This window comes from Adelges cooleyi, unplaced genomic scaffold (assembly GCF_023614345.1).
Source record: "Adelges cooleyi isolate 19-005CV unplaced genomic scaffold, UGA_ACOO_1.1 ACOO_flye_CR_arks_rails_tigmint_CR_PRNA_574, whole genome shotgun sequence".
NCBI classification, from domain to species: Eukaryota; Metazoa; Arthropoda; class Insecta; order Hemiptera; family Adelgidae; genus Adelges; species Adelges cooleyi.
In genome coordinates, this window is record NW_026096268.1 from 10,535,426 (window position 1) to 10,552,730 (window position 17,305).

A 17,305-nucleotide genomic window follows, 5' to 3' on the forward strand; every position below is an offset into this window, starting at 1 on the left:
TCCTGAAAGTATACTTTATAAGATAATGCACAATACTATACCTATATGGCACCTTATATTGAAATAAATTGATTATTTTTAAAAATTTATTTGATACGCCCCTATACCTACTTCAATAGTCTCAAATTTAAATTAAACCCATTTTCAAACCAGTGAAGTCCAAACCAAGCACAGTATGAACCAGCACAGTAATAAAGTATTAAAGCGAGGTAGCAGTGTTTAAAAATTAGCATCAAAGAGTTTTTATTTAATATGGTTTTATCACTTTTATTAATAATTATTTCTGTATACCTGTGACCTCTCCGTCCCCACTATGTTCCAATCCCCCTGTACTGGGTTATTTTTTATTTGTTTTGTACGTAAGGCGTTAGTTAACAGTTAATTTTTTTAACTATTAATAGTTTTGAAAAATATACTAATGGCAGATCTAGAACTGGGCTTTAACATAATATTATACAATATTCTCAAAAATCTGTGTTAAATTTTTTTAGCCGAGATGCTAATTTTATGAAGAAAGAACCCCCAAAAAAGGAGAAGATAATTTCTAGGTTACACCGTTTGAATAAACCAACAGCCATTAAGTATATGAAAAATATTATTATTATATTTTGATTATCATATAAAGTTGACAGCGGCTACAAAAAAAAACGATCAAACAAAACAAATTTTTGGATACTGAATTTTTTAGGCAACTCGGTTTCAACGTTTGACAAAACCGTTTATTGCTAACAATATTATTGGTTGATATTACAAGTTTTTTCACAACATGCACATTTTTAAAAAAAAAAATTAATTACAATCCATAAAATAATATAGTGTCATATAGGGAATTTTCGGTGTACAAATTAACAATTTTACCGTTTGCCATTTGGCCTAGATTTATTGCTTTTTTCCATAATTGTGTCATATCTCGTTCCTACTGCACAAGTCTTTTGCGTCATACTTTAATAAAACCGTTAGTCAGAGTGACACTTGCTAAAACAGCTTGTATTGTGTTCATTTTCATTTTCCTCTCTGCGTTATTAAGTTGTCTATCTGGTAAAACTCAAACGGTGCTTTTCAGAACTCCAATATTTCGTTATTACAATATGCAAAAAATGATTATTTTTTTCGTAGCCCTTATTACCTTAGAAATATCATCGGGTAATTTGTGTTTGTATTTTTTTCACAATAATATTGAATTACAGTCTCAGGTTGATAAACCGAAATAAACATAGACACTATAGTTTGATACTTTTCAAGTACCTATCTAATTAAACAACATATTGTATTGACTAAAGTTGATTGCTTCAATGGATTATGCAAATTTTCCACAAAAACTTATGCATTCGAGTAAGAGTTTTTACTAATACATAATTTTGTTTTATATTTAGTCGCACTAGGCCAGCCATATCAAGGTAAGTATGCAGTAACCACTAACAATTAACGGTACGCCATACAGTGTTATTTAGTTTCTTATATAATTTATGTATAAACTTTTTAATTTATTTTTCTTAAACGTTTGTATGATTCTTATGTAAACTACTATCGCAAAGTAATAACATAGTCCTAGAGCCATAATGACGGTATATTAGATATAGCATTTATTAACAATTTTATTTATATAATTTGTTCTATTAGATGGACTTAGTTTAAATGGACACAAAGGTCAGTATTAACTGTAGAACAGTCATTGAAAACATATTGCCTATTGTTTTTACATTTATGTATTTTTATTTTCAATTTTCGTTTCTGGGCTGACAATATTTAATCATTTGAAATGTTGGAATTGCTTTATTAAATTTGTGGTTTTAAATACAGTTTTTTTTTTTTTGCTGTAACTAGTTTAAAGTAAGTTCAAGTAAATAGTTGTATCTCTTTGTTTTACGTTTCTGCATTCTCCAATTAAATATCTGAAACAACTTACTATAGCACTATAGTTATAACTCTAAGGTATCTAAATGACATTTTGTAATGCTAGGATTTGATCACTTCAATGTATTGTACATATTTTTCTCACACACTTATTTATGTGAGGTTGCATTCATAATAATTACTGATTTACATTTAGTCCCTCTAGCTTTGCCGTATCATCAAGGTTAGTAATCATTAGCAAATAAATGCACGTTATATTTACCTCACACACTCATGTATGTAATTATGAATTTATATTGGTAACTCTTTTTTTTTTATTTAGCCCCATACGCTATGCCACATTCTCAAGGTAAGTAATAATTAATAAATAAAGGCACGTTATAAATTTAACATGGTTTTTTTAAATAATTTTACAAATTTTAATTTCAATGCGGAATAGAGACGATATTGTTTTAACAATGCGTTTTATTTTTTAATTAATTCGTTATATATAAAAACTAATTTTACCAACTACAGGAAAGAAGTGGAGTGGAGTCTCTTTATAAACGTCCCCCAGAAGTCGTTCTGTTCACTGGTTGTTCTTAAAAGGGTGGGGGGATGGATGAGTCGTAGGAATGAAATTTCGTGGTTTTCTCAGTACTTATGCGTTAGTTATTCAAAATAATATTGAAAATATTACAATTAATATATATGAGTGAAAATGTATTGTTCTGAGTATACAATTTTATAAAGTACTTATCAAATTTTCGATATTTATATATTACATTATTATGAGCTATAAAGTACTGCTTGTGAAAATTATTAATGTATTATTTTTGGAATTGTTCTATCTCGATTTTTTGTTCCCTGAAGTTGACAAAATATTACCCTTGCTGTAATTTAAGCTTTAATTATTAAAATTAATTAAACTTCCACATATTTTCCTCAAAAACATATGAATGCTTGTATGATACCTAATTTTGTTTTTTATACATAGAGTCTTTTAGTATTCCATATTCAACAAGTAAGTAAAAATCAAAGGCACGTTATGTTTTACATAGTTGTTTTGTATTTAAACAAATCTCCTTGGTTTTTTGAAGGTAAGACCTTGGATTATAATCGTGTGTTATGGTAGAAAGAAGGAAATTTAACGTGACGTATAAAATGGACAAAATATATTTTATTTCTTAAAGCAAGGGATGATTTACAATCAAATTTCTTTTTTTTTCAAAGACAAACTACACAGAACACTTAAACAAAACCCAACTGGTTAATACATACAACACAAAAAAAATTTTGCCTAATACAAATTTTTCCTTCAATGCGGAGCTAAGAAAATATGGTTTTCATATCAATGTGAAAATGTTCGTATGAACTCATGTTATTAATACACAATTTTTCTCTTAACATTTAGTCCAACCAGCCGGGGCATACACACAATATAAGTAACAATAAACATATTAAAGCATGTAAGGAAATAAAATATCGAACACTTTTTTATGTGAGAATGAACTGATATTATTACTTAATTTTATTATTTTTATTTAGTCCCTCTACCTACGCAGTATCATCAAGGTAAAATACCGTTAACAAATAAACCCACGTTATCATTACAATTTATTAGGAATTTGTATTGATACTACGTTTTTTTTTTATTTCGCCTCTCTAGCTATGCCGTTTTCTCAAGGTGAGAAACAAATAACGAAACGATACAAATTTTACTTAGTTTTTCATAATAATTTTACATATTTTAATTTCGATGCAAAATAAAGAGGATATACTTGAATGCATTGCACATGTGTCTTTTCCACAAAAAATAATGATTGTGAGTATGAATTAATACTGATTTTTCTCTCTAAATTTAATCCAGCCAGTTGGCCACAATTATCCACAAGGTTAGTAAAAATGTACAATTAAAGGTACGTTACACATTTTATTTAGTTGCTTATAAAAATTATTTACATTTAAGTTCCAGTACAGAGTTATGAACGTACTTCTTGAATAAATATGTATTAACAACTCTAGGCATTTTTTTTTTAATTACAAATAACCGATAGATATATTAAAAATAATGTTGAAATTTGCTATCAAAATACATATTAAATCGATTGAAATTTGAGATGAGCAAAAAGGTGGTACAGTCCACCTCCTGACATACATCTTACACTTTAGTAGCAAAAAAAGTAATTATCAAAACCTGGTGAACGATCAAGCAACGTTTTCAGAAAATTGTTCTTAATTAAAAAATGTATTTAATAAAATACACATTACCGTTAAAGTTTTAAAAGTTTATAGAGCTCTAGAAAATACTAAAAAAAAAAAAATACTTAGTAATTTTATAATATTGTAAAATAACACAAATATTAATGCGGAAAACTGTACACTTAATTTTATAATTATGACTTAATTTATCTAAGTGATTATGAGTATGAAATTTTTCTCTTTATGTTTAGTCCCACCAGTTGGGCCATATTATCCACAAGGTAAGGAACAATTAACAATTAACGGCACGTTACACGGCACACTTTTATTTATATTAAGTATTTTTTTACGAAAAACCAATATTTTTAAAATAGTAACGGCTCATTGTTTTTTATTCTCTAGTGTAATATCTTAAATTAACACTATACTATAGTTAAAACTCTAAGGTATCTAATTAAATTATATATTGTATTGTCTGATCTGAATTACTTTAAGACGTAATACTTATTTTCCTCACACGTGTATACAAGTATGAATAAATACTTAATAATTATACTAGTAATTAATAGTTAATACCTATTTTTTTTTTATATTGTTCCTAACAGGTGCACCATATAACCCGCATGGTAAGTAACATCTAACAATTAAAGGTACATTATACATGTATAATATAATTTATATTATTTGAAATTTATAAAGATAGTACCTTCGATGCAGAGTTGAATAAGCTGTATTGTCTTTACATTGATAGTTTTAAGTATTTATAGTTTTTATACTGTCTCAAATAATATATATATATATATATTATATATTAATATATGGGGCATTCTGAGTCAAACCACGCGGTCATCGGCATGACCTCCTCAATTATTTTTTTTAACTTCTTTTGGTTTAATATAAGACTTTTATTTTTTTGAAATTTTTATCACTAATTTGTGCCCCAAAAATAGAGGTTTTTTAAGTTATTTTTCAAAATAAATAGATTTAGACCGGTTTTAAATTCCTGAAATTTTTATCAAAAAATCAGAGACTTAAACTAAATCTTTTCGTCTAATAACGGGAGTAAGTCTCTGATTTTATGATAAAAATTTCAGAAATTTAAAAAAGGTCGAAATCTATTTTTTTTAAATAACTTAAAAAACCTCTATTTTTGGGGCAAAAATGTATGATAAAAACTTTTTAAAAATAATAGTCTTATATTAGACCAAAAGAAGTTTAAAAAAAAATCAAGGAGGTCAGGCTGATGACCGCATGGTTTGACTCAGAATGCCCCATATACAATTTTTATTTTTTTGAAAGATATTCAAATAGCCAAATACGTTTTTTTATTTTCAAAGAAATTGAATATCAAAAATGTTTATTTACTACACTAAAGCTTTATGTTGAATTAAATAACATAATATATGTACTGATAGGAGTTGATTACTTAAACGAATTCTAATTTTCTTCTTTATATTTAGCAAGTACCTATTCGACATATCCACTAGGTAAGTAATATTAATTACAACTAACATAACGTTAGCCTATTACTTACTTTTTTACATAAATTATGCACACTACTGCTTCGAAACCAAGCTGAGAATATATCGTTTTTATACTAATGAGTTTTTATTTTATTAGTTTATAGTTTATCTAATTATTTTTAATTTGTAACCATTCATAAAATAAATTTATATTTATATATAATAATAATATTCTATAGTTATGACTTTATTACTGATTGTATTAATGGAAGTGATTATATTCTTTACATTATATTTTCCTATTAATACCAAACTTTATTCTTTATATTTAGCCCCATTCTATCCGCCACAAGGTAAGTGATATTTAACAGTTTACGGCATATTATACATTATATAACTGTTATAGCCATTAATGTAGTTTTTCATGGATATTAAGTAAATGAAAACTTCTTATTTTATTCTGAAAAGATAAATTATTTACAAAAACATATAAAATTAGACATTTTAACTTAACAAAACATAACATTAATAATTAAAATATAACAATTTAGCCTACCAAAATATAACAAATAATTACTTGAAAATAATGGTTTATTTAAATCGTCCAATTACGTTGTTAAATAAATTTGTAATTGTAATATATTTTTATTTGCAATTTTAAATGTGTTATTATTTTATATATTTCAATATTTGTAATTTCAATTGTTATTTAATTTAAGTCAAAGCATAAATTGAATAATTTTTTTTTTGCATAATATTAGCCATGTAGGCCTCTAGCCTACTCGGAGGCTACTCGAATAATCACTTGAGCTTTTTTAAAACTAAGTATTATGTTTTCATAGTACATAAGAATATATTATTTTTTATTAATACTTAATTGGTATTAATAAAAAAAAATATTTTAGTAAGATATTATATGATATGCATTAAAACCGTAAGATTATTAATTTAGTGATTCACTTACATAAATAATTATATTTAAGTAAGTTAGTATAATTAATAAATCAATTTGAAAATTTCAGATTACAATTGTCATGTTCATTATAATCCTCATCACCACCACTATCGTCGTCATCATCACCGTCATCACCATGATGATTGTTAAAAATAAGGTAGCCCAAAAAGCTTACCGTTGATTATATATATATATATATATGTATATGTATAACATGATGCTTGTATTGTATATTATTGACGTTAATGCAAGATAATGGTCTCTAATTGTACAAAAGCCAGCACATTTTTAGTGTCTCTAAAAATGAGTGATATTAAAGATAAAAGTCTAAACTCTAAGTTGAAAAAAACAAACCGTTTATGGGTTATGGGTGGGTTTAGAGAATAACTTTTATAAGTCTATTTGTAACATAAACTTCACTTATTTTGGCAATGATGTCATTACAAAAAAAAAGTTGTATTCGAGCTATGAACGATAATACAGTTTTTTTTATATTACAGAATGGATCCTTAGGTGTCGTTGAAAATATATCCAGTTACTTTGAAATGCAGAATAATTATTTTCGAATTGTTTAAACTTTTACTAACCCAAAATTATATATTTCATTGAATCATAATAAACGTTTGATATTTGCCAAATTTAAAATGTGTTACCATTCATTAGTTGTACTTATCTGTACTGTTAAATAAAATTAAGATAAATTAACTGGTTGAGTTAAAATATAAAAATTTTGTTGAGGTAAGTTTTGAGTAATGTATTTTGTGAGTAAGGTGGCTCTTAGAGTGAAAGGAAAAAATAAAGTCTCATAAAGTTCTACATTTGTGGCTAATTAACACCATATACAAAAAAAATCAAATCCCTATGGGGATGTGAAAATGGGTATAATTTAAAAAAAGTAATAAAATTAAGAACTAATTATAATTTATAGCTATGAAATACTTTTGGAAAATATTTGAAATTGAATATGATAGTCAACCATGTGACTAAAATGAAGCCATCAGTCACATAATATTTTCGACATAATATATATGTATTCTCCTTAAAAAAGTTATTGGAATTATTAGGCTATAATATGGTTTAACGTTAACCAAAGTAGATGCAAGTTGAAAATTGCTGCCAAATGTGTACTTTTTGTCTCTCTTTTGTACTTTTTATCTATACATTTAAATTTACAAATAAAAATATTATTTATAATATTATCTTTAAAAATTATAATATTTTTAATTAATCAATTTTTTAATGCCAACTAGATCTGGAGGGATGGATAAAAATTAATATAATTTAATATCATTAAACAACCAGAAACCAAATACATTAGATTAAACGTGTGCATATATCAAAAATGTCAATTTTGCTTAATCTGTTCATCTGGTGCAGACAAAATATCGTCAATATGAGAAAGGAATGTCCTCGTGACATCTAAGTGCATGTCTTTGAAAATAGTACCTCGGAGAATGTTCAAAAAATCTTTCACGTGTTTCAGGGGCTCAATTTCGTCAGTTTGATAGTTTGACAAATCAATTTCTTTATTAGCATTGAGTGCGTTAACATATTCATTATCAGCAACTGTTAAAGTTATATCCTCAATCAAGCACTCCAGCGAAGAACATAATAATTCAACGTTTGTCATTAACTGAGATATTGTTTCCTTTATATCTACCTTTTTATTGGCAATATCTTCGGTAGCTCTCAATAAGTAATTCAAGTTTGGATCGTCTTTGATTACTAACATGTGTTTGCAGTCATTGAGTAAGTCAATTAATTATGCCGCGCAACTTGATTTCTGTGCTTTGTCTGATATCATAGCTATACACAGCAAGTGTCTCCAATACAGCCTAATCAAAATGATATTCAAAAAATCATTATGCAACGTGAAGTACGATTTGATTTTTTTGTAGTGTTCTACGGTCAAATCAAATTCTAACCAAATTTTATCCCAAGATCTTTTTAACAGTTGGTGAGTGCCTTTGCAATTTACATTTGTGAAATCGCACTTCATTAGGCGTACTTTGTGATCAATACTATTGCCCAAACCGTTCAAGAAGAGTGTTTGCGGTTCCAACGCACCGTTTAGGTTTTAAGAAGAAAACATAATTTAGTATAATGTTTTGTATTCTTATTCAGTAACCCGTTAGTCATACACCAATGTAATAAATAAGAATTAGATCCAAAACAAAAACAACATCTTTAAAATCGACTTAAATACATTCAATGAGAAAATAAAACAATTTTGATTATTTTTTATATTCTGGGGCCATTTATTTTGGTATTTAAGCAATTGTAAATGTTGGACAATTGACAGATCTCAACGTCTCAAAATGCTCATATATTATCACCTTCATAAACGCCCTCCGACGCCCTTAAAAATTTAATATTTTAAATAGCAAATATAAATTATTATTTTCATCACAAAGAATAATCAGAATTTGCTCATGAAAATATAATGTGTATATTAAGAAACTTATTTTTTGGTTTATACTCGTTTACTTCTGCGAAAAAACATACAACCAGTAAAAACCATTTGCATATTTGCTTTACATTGTAGACACAATTGCAAGGAGGTGAAAACAACAAAAAAAAAAAACAAGTTATTTTGCAACTTACAAAACAACTGGCAAAAATATTACTAATACTTTGTTCTTCTGCTGAAAATACTGTACTACAGTTTACAAGAAATCACTTAGAAGTGCAGTACTTAGTTAAGTCATGTTTACATTGAATATTATTGTTCTAACAATGCGTGATTTAAGCATTTTATTTTTTCTCATATCGATCATGACGAAGACTTCAGGTATAATAATCTAATTTAAAACTTATTAATATTAACTAATTTAAAACACTGCACAACGAAATTGTACATTTTATATGGAACAACAATAAAAAATATACGAGTATATCGGATATATTTTGTGGTTCAGATAAAAATGTCCATATTATTTATTGTTATTAATATAATTATATTTGATCAGTAGCTGAATATTTGTATAATAACAGTTTCAATTATTCCTCTGACTAAATTTGTACAATGTATACTGAGAGTACACACTACATAGGTACATAAACTGAACTGTATACAAGGAAGGCGCATAATGCTTTTTTTCCATATTATAATAAAAGTGACCCGCCTCGGAGGCCGCCATTTTGAATCCGTTTTCTTATTTTACTTACCGTGTCTAACTTTATTTAGTGATTTTCGATTATGGTTTCTGACTTCATATTGTTGATATCATTTTTTTTAACCCGTGATAAAAGAAAATACGATGTTATCAGATTTTATCATGGAATAAATGGTATGTTACACCGTTTTATCCATGACATGACTCAAAATGGCGGAATTCGTGTGTGACCAATTTATTTTCACTATGCGGTTTCCATGTATAATAGTTCAGTGGGTAAATATTATTATATAGAATAGTATACAAAAACGTTAACAACAATATTTTTAACATTAATATTTACTCTACGTGCTAAAAAAGCTCTGGAAAAATAGATATTTGTTAGGTATTTTGGTTATTGTTCCAAATTTATGTTGTACCATGTAAATTGCCTAATTTTATTCCTACATTTTTTAAAAATATTGTTTTTTTACCTTTACAATTTCTGCGACAATAATAAATAACAGCATTATATTTTTACTTACATAAAATTGATAAAAATTTAAATTATACATAAAACATTTGTGTTTCAGAGGCGACTCGTGGTAATGATAGGTATGATGATAACTCATCTCAGGAAAGTAAGTTATTTGCATTAGTTATAACTTAAAGAGGTTGTTGTGTTTGAAAAACCTAAATAATTTTCTATATTGTATTTCAAATAAGGTTTTTGATTATATTTCTTTGATAAATTCAGAACTGGTCACAAAACAAATGTATAATATATGAATTTTAATTTTTTTTTTAACACAAACAATTTTTTGTTCAACTTATTAGATTAATAAATCTATATAATAAATATCAGTGACAACATTTTAAAAAAACATGTGTATTTTTGTTTCAAATTAGTTTCAATAAAAGCGATTTAGATAGGAGGCGTATGGAAATAGAAATTGTAATGATAATGAAATTCTGAGGGCAGAAACAGGTTCCACAAAAAACTATTATGAATAAACTATTTATATTTAGTGTTTCGAGTTTCCAATAAAAGACAAAATTTAGTTGTACAATGTATACTGAGTACATACTACATAATATATACACAATAGTATTCAAAAAACTTTAGCAACAATAGTTTTGTCAAGTATTGATGTATATTAACTTTACGTGCTAAAAAATATTTAAAATCCTTACCCATTAATAATACTTCTGTTTCCATCTCTTCCAGGGGCATTGTAGTTTCTATTAATTAAATTTAATATTAAGTAATAATTCTAAATGTTTACATTAGGACAATTTGATGTAATTAATATTGTATCTTAAGTGGGCGTCGCACCGGTGATTTTCAGTGGTAAAAACATGTTTAAGCAGACTGAAACTAACTTGCTTAATTTTGGTTTTAGAGTAAAAGCACCCATTATAAAATTAAAAGAAAACAATATTCCGGAGAGCAAGACGGTGCGTTTTTCTTTTAAATTAATTTTTGGAAAGTTACAGTCATTTAAAAATGTTAAAATAGTCGTTTTTTCTAAACTATGTATTGAGCGTTATACTTAGAATAATGAAAAAAACGCACCGTTTTGCCTTCCAAAATATTTCTTTTAATTTTTGTAATGGGTGCTTTTACTCTAAATCCAAAATTAAACGAGTTATTTTCAGTCTGCTTAAACAAGTTGAGATGAAAAAACATTTTTAAATCGCTTTCAAGGATGCTGTGATAGTCCAAAAAATAAATTAACTCCCAAAATAGTCCTAGTTATTGAACTAATAATTGCACATCACAGTTTAACCTATAAATTAAGATTTTGTAAAAAATTGACTATACTTTACTCCTTAAAGATGGGCGGTGCGACGCCCTCTTAAAGTACAAAAAAAGTTAGAATATACAATTATTCACGTTTATAATGTTTAAGTCACTTTTTGAGTTTTATCATTATAAAAACAAACGTTGACTAGATTTTTTTTTTTTTACACATGTTATAGGTATATGTAAAGCAATTTTTACAATTCGCATTACATAAGTGATTATATCTCTTTGTCTAAGGATTCTAAAAAATGTATGTATGTGGTTTTATTTTCCAGACACTCATATCTCAGCAACAGTTGAATCAGCAACTACATCCCTAGAAATAGCACTGCCAGAAATAACAACCGCTCCATCTACATCATCGCCAATACATTCAGGTGTTAACTCATTATTTTCTTATGTTTGTCCGTTGAAATTTGTGGTTATGATGATTCGTCTACGCTAGTTGAAATAATTTCGATAATTTACACTCTAAGGGGAATAAAGTAAAAAAAAATTTAAAAGATATTTACGGTTTAATGTCCAACTATTCAATTGTTATTATTTTTTTTTTTCCGAAACGTAGTCTATAGCTGTTCAAAAAATTATTGCATAATAATTATAATAATTGTACACAGTTAGCTATTTAACACTACAATTGTTGTGAAAATAATAAATAACAGTAGTAATAAAAAAAAACATTTTTAATTTTACAATACACATTAATTGTTTTTCAGAGGCGTCCTCTGATAGTGAAAGAGATGATGATAAGTCATCTCAGGGAAGTAAGTTATTTGCATTAGTTACATTTTAAAGAGGCTAAGAACCTAAAAATAAATAAACTAAGACTAATTGACTTTTACTTCATTTAGTTTAATAATAGTAACGCTACTCTTTTACCTTTAATGCTTAACACTTGGCCAGTTTCTGATTGATTCGTCTACGCTAGTTGAAATAATTTCGATAATTTACACTCTAAGGGGAACACAGTTAAACAAAGTTTAAAAAGTATCTACCGTTTAATGTAAAATACTCAGTTGGTTTTCGTTCGTAATTATTATTATTTTCTGATACATAGGTTACAACTGTTAAAAAAATGCATTGCATAATAATTATAGTAACTGTACAAATTTAGCTTTTTTACCATTTCAATTTTTGCGAAAATAATAAATAACAGTATCATATTCTCACTTACATCAATTTAAAAACACATTTGTATTTTAGAGGCGTTTTTTGGTATTCAAGACCATGATGACACCTCATCTCCGGAAAAAAGTAAATTTAAATGATTAAGTAAATTTCCAGCTAAATTGGTTAGACTTTTACTTCGTGAAGTTTATTATAATGCATCTTTTGTAAGAAAAGGGGAATATTTCTCAAATGTTATAGAATTAATAAAAAAGTATTCTTTTTTACCTTATGAATATGATTAATGATATTGATCATACCTTTGATATCAAAGGTAAGTTTTAAGGTAAAATTATCTGTTGTTTTTTGTTCTGATACATAGCTGTGGAAAAAGTTATGGCTATGGTTGTAGTTTTTGGTTATGGTGGTACGTCTACGCTGTTCTTTTAGTATTTATTTCAGGAATTTAGTTCTGTAGGTATTTCTCATAAAAAATCGAAAAAAAAAGAAATAATAAACTCTATTCGGGAGTTATAATAAATAATAGTAATAATAATCCCCAACAAAAACTTACCCGTAAAAAAAGGGCCAAGTTCCAGACTTTCCCAAAGAAGTCAGCCTTTCGAAGTAACGATTGAATAACGAAGAAAGTCTACATTGTGGCCAAGTGTACTCTATTTAAGTCCATAACCTCACTCCACCCTTACTGCATGAGCAACACTGCTCTTTTATTTTTATGTTTATTGCCTAACACTTGACCAGTTTCTGAATTAAACATAAAATATAGATAAGTTTTTCCAGACCAAACCCGTTACAAAGATTCTACTTTACAGTTGCGGATATCCCTATTGGTTCATCAACGCCACCAACAACACCGGGTCTATCTCCATCATCGCCAACACACGCAGGTGATTTTTTCATCAAGTTGTTATGTTTGTCCTTTGTAAGAAAAAACGTTTTGCATTATATCTCCCGGACTCCTATTAGAAAACATGTTTTAATTTTATAAATTTACTAAAATTGTAAAAAAAAAAAATTAATTAATAATTGCTAAATAGAAAAAATATCATGTACGTACAGTTAAGTGAACTCGTATACTTGCATAACATTTTATAGATATTATATGTGTATAATTTTGTTTAGCTTTGAATTTTCAGAGCGACAGTTACCGTTGGCCACTTTCACGACTATAGTGCGACTATGACTATTGCTTTAAAGATAATTGACTGTGAAATGTGTCTGAAACGTCAGCAAAAACAAAAACAAAAAAATGGATATAAAGATAAACTAAAATGATAAAATTAAGAAACCATATGTTTTTATTTTACAGTTCCAAGCTACCGCGATATCGCCGTAAAATGCAAACACTTGTATAAAGTAGTTACGCATATGAAGTTAACGGCTTTGCAGCTTGATGAAACAAAACATTGGTCAAGCCTGATCAAAGAAATTCGTGAATATAACGTTATAGACCCGATAAGCTCGTTGTACAATAGAAGCGCTTATTTGATTGGCTCTTTGTGGGACTTTTATTTATATAAGCATTGGCTGAAGAGGGCAGAAATACACAACTTGAAAAACGACATAATCCAACAAAAGAGGGTAATCACTGTTCATAGAAACGTTATTAAGTCACTGGAGAACGACTTGAAAAACACTAATTGTCCCGAAGATCACAAAGATAATTCGTTTTCCAAGTGGAGAAAGGATCACCCAAAGCCTAAGGCGGTCGACATAACAGCTGCGGTAAAGAGAAACCAGGGCATTAAATGCTGGCGAGAGATGAAAGGACTTTTTTGTAACAAAGTAAAATTAAATGATGCGTTGGAACCGGAAACACTCTTCGTGAGAGTTTTAGGCGACCGGGACAGACGATTAATGAATTTCGATTTCATAAATGTAAATTGGACCGGCACAAGCCGAGTATTAAAAAATATTTGGGATGGAATTTGGTTCGAATTTGACGTGACCGTAGAACACTACGAAAAAATCAAATCGTACTTCACGTTGCACAACGATTTTGTAAATATCATTTTTGTTAGGCTATGTTGGAGACATTTGCTGTGTATAGAACAAATATCAGACAAAAAACAGAAATTAAGTTACGGCGCACAATTGATTGCCTTACTCAACGACTACAAACAGTTGTTAGTAATCCAAGACGATCCCAACCTGAATTACTTATCGAATGTTATCGAAGATACTGCCAATAAAAAGGTAGATTTAAAGGAAACAATATCTCAGTTAAAGACAATCATTGAACCGTTGTGTTCTTCGCTGCAGTGCTTAGGGGTCGCGGATATGGATTTAAAAACTGTAAATCAGAACACTATTATGGCACTCAATGCCGATAAAGAAATTGATTTCTTAAACGTTCGACCTGACGAAATTGACCCCCTGTTTAACGTGAAAGATTTTTTGAACGAACTCCGAGGTATTTTCAAAGACATGCACTTAGATGTCACGAGAACATTCCTTTCTCATATTTATCATTCGTTGCATGCACCAGATAAACAGATTAAGCAAAATTGACATTTTCGATTTATGCACACATTTTTAATATAATTTATTTCGTTTCTGGTTGTTCAATTATATTCAATTCTATTTATCTATTTACATATAGTTAGTATTCAAAAATTATTTAATTAAAAAAATTAAAACTTTTGTCATTTTACATTGAAATTATTATGTTTTTTATGTTTCTATTCAATCTAAAACCTGTATAATAAGCTAAGTGATGTATCATTCATAAGCGCATTTTATGTTAAATAGTTATAAAGTTGGTTTGATTTTTGATCAAAACTACACGTAACATATTTCACACCCTTTTGATTTTCGATCGCTTCAAATGAGTCGACCAGTTCCAAAAACCACTTGGTAAAAATTGTAAAGAAATTGAGACGAGTTTAGGTTTTAAACAAATGGAGTGGTGGTGTAGTTTTGTTCTTAAACCCACTATGTCATTTTGAAAATAAAGCAGTTGTGTTGTGTCGCCACAGTTTTTCTTAATTATCTCAAAATGAGGTGATATAGACATAAAGGCTTTTGGACAGGAACGATTCTGACGTTGTACTAAACATGTTGAAAGCGGGAAAACCCAATCAAAGAGTGCAGTTTTCGTTAATAGCCTTGTATGATGTATCAGTCACGGGTGTCTATAAATAAACAATTTTTCAATTGTTAAACTAGACACGAGTTGTTATGGTGCCACCCTAGGGTACGTGTCCTTCCCTTATTTGTGGGGATTTCAAAACTATTAATAATCAGACGTAACCATATAGATCTCAAACTGGGTTCGGATTTAGCGAAAAATATAGGTATGTATCATACCTTTATAAATATTTCACAAGTTGTGGATGTACAAAATCAGGTTATTGTCGTTAACACGTTCACCGCTGAATAAGGCGTTGTGCGTATGCAATTATGCTACTCTGGTGTGTCGAAAGATCTTTTTCGCGTTCTTAAAAAAATAATACAATACAGGGTAATTCGTTAAGAATAAGACACTCCACACCTCTTAATATAATAGCAATTTTTTAATTTTTCTTTTTCAAAACATTTTTGTTTACGATATTACAAATTTACTATTTACCTTTATTGATGGATGCAAAAAAAATAAAATCATTAAATCCGGTAAAACTTATGGACGATAAATTCGTTCTTCTACATTAAATAGCACTACTATCGTTGTTGATAATATTGTTTTTGATAGTAGCTACGTGTACGTTAAAATTTGTCCATGTTGTTCAAAGCATCCTCATAACTCGGAGATGTTGTTATTGAAGTTCCTAAATGATTTCCTGTAAACTGTAGTAGAGTATGTTGAGGAGAAGAACAAGGTATTATCATATTATTTTTGCCAGTTGTTTTATAAGTAAAATAACATGTTTTGTTTTTTTTTTACTTACTTGCATTCGTGTTTACAATGTAGAGTAAATATACAAACCGTTTTTACTGGTTGTAAGTTTTGTCGCAGCTCTAAACTAGTATAAACCAAAAAAAAAGTTCCTTATTATACACATTATATTTTCATAAGCAAATTCTTAATATTCTCTGTGATGAAAAATAGTAATTTATAATTGCTATTTAAAATATTACTTCTAAATACAAATCAAATATCAGTAAATAGCCTTTCCAAAAAGTCTAGGCTTTAAGCTGGGGGAGTTAGTATTCCATTATAATATTAGTCATTATACTATTAAATCATACAATGGCGTATTTACAGGGGTGATAGGTATGTTATTTGTACATTATATCTTCAGTGTTAGCAACGGTCATTAATCGGATAATGGAGAATTATTAAATGGAGAATCATTCAAGGGTCTGTTGGGCGAGTAGGAAGCGAAGAAACTTTGAAATTTATAAGGAATAAAAGACCCGGACAGTAAATTGTATCATTAATACATCAAACAGCAAACTTGTATGTTTCACTTAATTTATTGTAGTTTTATTTATTTATTGCGTTTTAGATATTCCCAATTTTATATTAACGTGGTCTGGTTAATAGTGATTCAAATCAGTGTAAAGAAAATGTTTCCAAAACTATTACCGATGAAGTTAATTTTAGTCAGCAATCGAATATCTTGGATAGGTTAGTATATATTGTTCTTCAAAATGTATTTGTCATTGTATTTTTTGTTTTCGTTTTTCAAGAACTTTTATAGTGAATAACAGAGATCAAACAAAGTACGAACAATATATGGAGACACCCAGTCAAACACCAAATAATGACAATAGCAGTTTTAATTTAAATTCAAAACTGAATATTGTATGTATTGAAAAAGTACAATTTGAACTTCAATAACAATATCTCCGAGTTATGAGGATGCTTTGAACAACATGG

The 17,305-nt window shown here is 28.1% G+C and overlaps 1 protein-coding gene and 3 long non-coding RNA genes across 7 annotated transcripts; all 4 read left to right on the top strand.

The window, feature by feature from the left end:
• The first annotated feature begins 1,026 nt into the window (after positions 1-1,026).
• LOC126843301 (uncharacterized) lies at positions 1,027-2,203 on the top strand. The gene is made up of 5 exons (XR_007686411.1): positions 1,027-1,143; positions 1,374-1,397; positions 1,621-1,647; positions 2,051-2,077; positions 2,177-2,203. It is a non-coding gene; the product is annotated as an uncharacterized LOC126843301 (long non-coding RNA).
• Positions 2,204-2,880: 677 nt separating this feature from the next.
• Positions 2,881-4,316, top strand: LOC126843299 (uncharacterized). Of its 2 annotated transcripts, XR_007686409.1 has the most exons (5): positions 2,881-3,302; positions 3,382-3,408; positions 3,503-3,520; positions 3,704-3,728; positions 4,287-4,316. It is a non-coding gene; the product is annotated as an uncharacterized LOC126843299 (long non-coding RNA). The 2 variants fall into 2 exon arrangements; XR_007686408.1 differs by lacking the exon at positions 4,287-4,316 and having other exon boundaries at positions 3,704-4,041.
• Positions 4,317-4,553: 237 nt separating this feature from the next.
• LOC126843300 (uncharacterized) lies at positions 4,554-7,041 on the top strand. Its single transcript, XR_007686410.1, has 5 exons — positions 4,554-4,661; positions 5,496-5,522; positions 5,831-5,851; positions 6,521-6,610; positions 6,954-7,041. It is a non-coding gene; the product is annotated as an uncharacterized LOC126843300 (long non-coding RNA).
• A 2,073-nt stretch (positions 7,042-9,114) lies between these two features.
• Positions 9,115-15,080, top strand: LOC126843124 (uncharacterized). 3 transcript variants are annotated; one of them, XM_050580474.1, is made up of 7 exons: positions 9,115-9,244; positions 10,142-10,189; positions 11,631-11,732; positions 12,072-12,119; positions 12,559-12,609; positions 13,296-13,370; positions 13,793-15,080. In XM_050580474.1, the coding sequence occupies exons 1-7, from the start codon at positions 9,160-9,162 to the stop codon at positions 14,992-14,994; spliced, it is 1,611 nt and encodes a 536-aa protein (XP_050436431.1). In that variant the 5' UTR covers positions 9,115-9,159; the 3' UTR covers positions 14,995-15,080. The 3 variants fall into 3 exon arrangements, with proteins under 3 accessions (XP_050436431.1, XP_050436432.1, XP_050436433.1); XM_050580475.1 differs by lacking the exon at positions 12,559-12,609 and having other exon boundaries at positions 13,793-15,079; XM_050580476.1 differs by lacking the exons at positions 11,631-11,732; positions 12,072-12,119; positions 12,559-12,609; positions 13,296-13,370 and having other exon boundaries at positions 13,793-15,076.
• Positions 15,081-17,305: the final 2,225 nt, after the last annotated feature.

Excerpts from the sequence above, each read along its gene's own strand:
- LOC126843124 (XM_050580474.1), top strand. The coding sequence starts at position 9,160 with ATGTTTACATTGAATATTATTGTTCTAACAATGCGTGATTTAAGCATT. Across the intron at positions 10,190-11,630 it reads TGATAACTCATCTCAGGAAA|ACACTCATATCTCAGCAACA; the intron begins GTAAGTTATTTG and ends TTTATTTTCCAG. Across the intron at positions 12,120-12,558 it reads TGATAAGTCATCTCAGGGAA|AGGCGTTTTTTGGTATTCAA; the intron begins GTAAGTTATTTG and ends TTTGTATTTTAG.